Raw genomic sequence first — 5,937 nt, forward strand, 5'->3', positions numbered from 1 at the left:
AGGAATTCTGATTTAGGTCATTTCCTAATAAACCTACGATAATGTTATCACAACACATTGGCAAATTGGTTTATTCTTATAGGCCTGCTCTTCTCTCCGAACGACGAAATATTCAAATATTCATGCTAGATTGAAATGGTTGAGTATCTACCTGACTCTGTTCTGCTCATACACCTCCGATTCTGATCAGTGCGGGTGGACGCAGTTTATGCACTAGTGCGCATTTTTTTGCACCTGTCCGCCATTTGGTGTGCACAATTTGATGCTCAATATATCTAATTATTAGACCTACATTTATTTTATGTTATTATACGACGTTTTATATAACCCATGCTTTCACTCTCTGTACACCAATGTTTCATTTATGGATACTATTCCAATACAGTTCACTTTTTGATATTGATATGACTTTATTTCAGGGTGGACAATTTCTAGTTCTGTGTCTAAAAGAAATGTCGAGCGCATGTTTCCAGAGCATGTTTACAAGAACACACAGGTAACATACTGAAATGTATCATGTAGCAAGATTTGGATAGAATAAACTAGAGTGTATGATTTTATTGCAATTTCAAAATGATAAATTGGAAGTTTAACCATAGAATTTATGAGACTTCCTAATGCCTAAAACCTTGTTTTCTTTTATACAGGAGGAGGACGTCTCAGTGGTTGCATTAGAGGCTTTAGAATAAATGGCCCAGTTATTTAACAGCCTGACTCCTGTCACATGGAACAAAGAAACACTGAACCTGTTCAAAAACAGGTGAACTAGTTAAGAAATTGGAGGGATGCGTAAGTATGACCCTTCATGTTGTAGCCTAAGTTATATTTCTTAAGACGGAACTAATTCACTCACCACCATTTTATATTGTCTACAGCTCGGGTGTGGTGTTGGGGCATCCTCTAGAGATGGAGGGTCAGTTACTTCAGGCAAAGGGTCTCTGAACCGTATTTCAACAAGCTGAACACCATCTTGAAACAGAAGGTGGATCCAATATCAAGTTCTAGATCACCACAAATCGGATGAATTTCGCTGAAACTTGGAACTTCCAAGCGCCGTTTCTTGTGTCGTCGGATGCGTTGGCGCAGCACCTGTTGTGGTTGAGTTGACTGAAAACATGCATGTAATTGTTTGCGCTCCAGGAAGACAGCGCATGCGCATGTGAGATCGTGGGAGCGGAGCTTCGCTACAAACTGGTGCAGTTTTAAAAATTCCTCGACACCATGGTCAAGCTGTGACGAAGTCGACCTCAGAGTCAAGCGGTGAGGAAAGAGCGGTCTGTTGGACAACCACATAACCATCATTGGAGACATGTAACATGTCCCTGAGGCTGGCAAATAGATTGATGGATGATATTTTTACTGACTGATCTATATGTGAAGGCTATGTATTTATTTATAAATGACGTAATACATGCATCTATTATCATATTGTTTTTCCCATTCATTCATGTATTCAGTCATCCATTTATTCATCCATTCAGTCTTTCCTGCATTCATTTGTTTATAGGGAATCTACAGTTCAAAACAACACCATAGTATTCACTCAGCCACTATTCTGGTAAATAGATGAGGGATGGTGTTCGAGAAAAGTAACCACTGTAAGAGATCTATTGATTAAAGTAATGACCATCCATGAGATCAACTTAATAGTTTCAACTACATTTTAGAGTTGTAAAGTGTTTGTTAGATGTATATATATTGTTTCAAACAATGTCATAAAAAGTACATTTTGGGTTCTGTTGAGGTAAGACAGCTGGACTGAGCTCATGAGGCCTTTAAAAGTGATATATTCTTCAAGAATCAATAGGTAGGCTGTTTATCATTCATTTATGCATGTGGCAAAAGCAGAAAATGCCCCTTTAACAAAGCATATCCAAGACGATGAAGTGTAGTGTTATTAGGAATTAGGATTTAGGTATTTGCCTACGATAATGTTATCACAACACCTTAGCACATTGGTTTATTTAGTCTCTCGTAAGTAATAAATAGTCAAATGTTAATGTTAGCCTGACTATTCAGATACAGACGTCATAAAATGCTGGTTGATTTCTATCTATATCAGTTATAATCAACATTTTAATTCAAATGTATAGACATGAATGGGATTAAAGACAGAAGATGCCAACAGAACGAGATCATATTAAATCCTCATCTCTCCCTCCCTCTCTCACAGACACACGCACGCACGCAGACACACAGAGAGAGAGAGGGAGAGAGAGAGAGAGAGAGAGAGAGAGAGGGAGAGAGAGAGAGAGAGAGAGAGAGAGAGAGAGAGAGAGAGAGAGAGAGAGAGAGAGAGAGAGAGAGAGAGAGAGAGAGAGAGAGAGAGAGAGAGAGAGAGAGAGAGAGAGAGAGAGAGAGAGAGAGAGAGAGAGAGAGAGAGAGAGAGAGAGAGAGAGAGAGAGAGAGAGAGAGAGAGAGAGAGAGAGAGAGAGAGAGAGAGAGAAACAAACAAACAAGCAAACAGCAGTTTTGTGATTAACAAACAAACATTGTAGGCCTTCCCTTAGTCCATAAAAGTGCCATTAGTTAAATATTGGTGTTTATAAAGCATTCATTGTAAAGTTAAGGGGTCAATATTCTCTCTCTCTCTCTCTCTCTCTCTCTCTCTCTCTCTCTCTCTCTCTCTCTCTCTCTCTCTCCTTCACGTTTGAGCCTATGAGTTACATTTTTTAAACCCACTTAGGACAATGTGCCTCCTACGAAGGAAAACTCGAAACATGATGAGAAGGAAGTGGAGCACAAGAAAAGAGAAATCCGGTCTTGCGGTTCACTAGGCAAAACTTTCCCAAATTCATTCATTTTAACTCTTAATTTAGCGAGATACCCTTTCACTTTTTGTACATCCTTTCAATCCTCACTATTTAAATTAATCCGCAGATATGGGATCAGAACACAAACCACATTCTGACTGGAGGATTTTTGCAATATACTGGCAACAGGTAAGTCAACAACATGCTATCATTTGATCACTGCTTAAGGCTTCAATTAATTAATTATTTTCAGGATTATATTCAACTAACAATGACCATCTGCTGCAGATCATCTAACTACCCTAAAAATGGCAATTCAGATGATCATTTGGATGAGCGCCTTCCTCTGCCTCGTGCAAGTTTTCTCGATGCCCATGCCTTGCCAGCTACAAGGACAGCTGGTGCGATCAACCCACAACCTACTGAGAGACATGGTACATTTTTTAAATTACTGTAGACTTGAGATGTATTATCCAACGAAGTTTAACTGAATAGCTCAACGTGAAACATGTGTTTTCTCTTTCTTTCAGGGGGGTCATTTTCCTATGGAGTGCCTGCAGGACAATGTCTTCATGGAATTCCCAGCCACGGCATTTGCAACCTCCGGCGGGCCACAGGTAAGGGCAAGCGATCATATCCAAGTGTTCTTTACAGCATGAAAGCGTATTTGCAACCGTTAGGATCAGAAAGTAGAAAACTTTAAACTGCCATGTATGTTATTTGATATTTTTGTTGTTGTCCCTTTCAGTTGAGCAGCAGTGGTGCTAAGGCTATTTATGAGACATTGAAGAATATCGACACATTGTTTGGAACTGACGAACTGCCGACAATGTGGGACCAACAGAAGTTGGAGTATTTTCAGAACATTGTCTACCGTCAGATTGAAGAGAGCAAATGTGTGAGTACCTACCTATGCCTATACAGATAGCTTAACTGTTTAAGTCTGGTATGGTGATGTTTGAATTATTTTCTTCTTGTGTCAGATGATGGGGAGTGTGGATACACGTGATTATCTAGTCAGGGAAAAGGCGCTGAATACATACTTTAGGAGCATCGCGGCTGTCCTAAAATAAAAAGTAGGGTGCAAGCAAATACACTATAATGGATACATTTTAATTATTATTCATCGCCTGCCTCTTTCTTCCTTTCTGGCAGATGATGAGCAGTGTGGATACAAGTGATTATCCCATCAGGGCACAGGGCCTGAAGACGTACTTTGGGAACATTGCAGCAGTCCTAAAAGAAAAGGTAGAATATAGGTTGAAAACAAATAGACACATTGTTTTGATAATATCTCTACATAGGACAATATTACCCTACATTGCCCTAACAGTTTATTTTCATTTTCACAGAAATTCAGTTACTGCGCCTGGGAAGTGGTTCGAAAAGAACTCCTGTACACTCTAGAATTCATCCTGAAACACAACTCTGATAGCCTTCTGTGGTCCAACAGAACATGAATTTGAACTTGCAGATGTTTTTTACTAAAGTGTTTTAGAATTGTGCTTGATTTTAAAAGCCTTCTATTCTACAATCATGCAATGTGCAATGTCCAACAGCAATATTATACATGTATTTATTTATATATTTATTTATTTATCAAGATTATTCATTTATGTAGGCCTATTTTTGAAAGTATTTATTCATCTATTTGAAAATGGTGCCTGTTGTTGCTCTTCATCAAATGTTAAGTTAATAAAAAAAATATTCTTTTAAATATTGTTAATCTGAGTGCTCATTCTGTATCCAAGTCTGTCGGTGTGTTTTAATGAATTTATTTTTTATTTCACCTTTATTTAACCGTGTAGGACAGTTGAGAACAAGTTATCATTTACAACTGCAAACTGGCCAAGATAAAGCAAAGCAGTGCGACAAAAACAACAACACAGAGTTTTTTAAACGTTCATAATTTTTTATTTCACCTTTATTTATGCAGGAAAGCTAGTTGAGCACAAGTTCTCATTTACAACTGCGACCTGGCCAAGATAAAGCAAAGCAGTGCGACACAAACAACAACACAGATTTACACATGGAATAAACAAGCGTACAGTCAATAACACAATAGAAAAAAGAAAGTCTATATACAGTGTGTGCAAATGGCGGGATCCGTTAGCTGCTCAAATAGCTGATGTTTAAAGTTAGTGAGAGAAATATAAGTCTCCAGATTCAGCGATTTTTGCAATTTGTTCCAGTCACTGGCAGCAGAGAACTGGAAGGAGAGGCGGCCAAATGAGGTGTTGGTTTTGGGGATGACCAGTCATCTTCAAATAATATTTTTGCAGGATTCTTCTTGCGAATGATTTTGCCGAAGATTGTATCTCCGCCGGGCTGGGCAACCTGAGCTTTTGCTATCTCTACATACAAATCATTAAAATCCAGACGGAAAAGATTTACACAAGAAGCAACCTAATATCACACAGTCAAACTCTCAGTCATTTAGTAAGTTCACCATTCTGCCACTCTCACTGTTAAACATCGCACAGTGTTCAACACAACAGCTCCGAACGAAGTTATCCATTTTTCATTTGGAAGAGTCAGCTTTTTAAACCAACATGGCTCAGTTTAAATTGTTTTTACATTGTAGTAAAACTAAATCTCATTTGATATGCGTTTTGACATAAAATTACTACATTCTGTAGCAATTAATGTTTTTTCCCATTAAAATGCGATTTGATTAAAGTTAATGCCTTCAACTGCTGGGGCGCGTGCTACGGATGGGTGTTGTTATGGTGACCAGTGAGCTGAGATAAGGCGGAGCTTTACCTAACAGAAACTTATAGATGACCGGGAGCCAGTAGGTCGGGGTCTGGTATATATATATTCTGTGCTCTCCAGGAACACAGCGCATGCGCACGGGAGATCACGCGATTGGAGGTTCGAGACAACCTGGTGCAGTTCAAGAAATTCCTCGACAGCAGAGTCAAGCCATGAGGAAGAAGTGGTCTGTTGGAGAACCACATAATCATCATTGGAGACATGTGACATGTTTCTGAGCCCGGTTTATAGATTGATAGCTCATACATTTACTGAATGAATGATTTATTTATAAACATTGGTTGACTGACATTTATATGTGAAGGCTATGTATTTATTCCTTTACAATAAAATCAAATAATTATTCTCTCATCATTTTTATTAATTCATTTATATATTCAGTCATTCATTCATTCATGCATTAGTTTGT

At 38.5% G+C, this 5,937-nt stretch overlaps 1 protein-coding gene and 1 pseudogene across 1 annotated transcript; both read left to right on the top strand.

The window, feature by feature from the left end:
• Positions 1–404: 404 nt before the first annotated feature.
• On the top strand, positions 405–5,684 carry LOC123743328 (interferon alpha-9-like; annotated as a pseudogene).
• On the top strand, positions 3,048–4,213 carry LOC106607529 (interferon alpha-2-like). The gene is made up of 5 exons (XM_014204560.2): positions 3,048–3,187; positions 3,284–3,370; positions 3,502–3,651; positions 3,909–4,001; positions 4,106–4,213. Exons 1-5 carry the CDS (start codon positions 3,062–3,064, stop codon positions 4,211–4,213), a joined length of 564 nt encoding a protein of 187 aa, XP_014060035.1. The 5' UTR covers positions 3,048–3,061.
• Positions 5,685–5,937: the final 253 nt, after the last annotated feature.

Source organism: Salmo salar, chromosome ssa06 (genome assembly GCF_905237065.1).
Source record: "Salmo salar chromosome ssa06, Ssal_v3.1, whole genome shotgun sequence".
NCBI lineage: Eukaryota > Metazoa > Chordata > Actinopteri > Salmoniformes > Salmonidae > Salmo > Salmo salar.

Excerpts from the sequence above, each read along its gene's own strand:
- LOC106607529 (XM_014204560.2), top strand. The coding sequence starts at position 3,062 with ATGGCAATTCAGATGATCATTTGGATGAGCGCCTTCCTCTGCCTCGTG. Across the intron at positions 3,188-3,283 it reads ACAACCTACTGAGAGACATG|GGGGGTCATTTTCCTATGGA; the intron begins GTACATTTTTTA and ends TCTTTCTTTCAG. Across the intron at positions 4,002-4,105 it reads CAGCAGTCCTAAAAGAAAAG|AAATTCAGTTACTGCGCCTG; the intron begins GTAGAATATAGG and ends TCATTTTCACAG.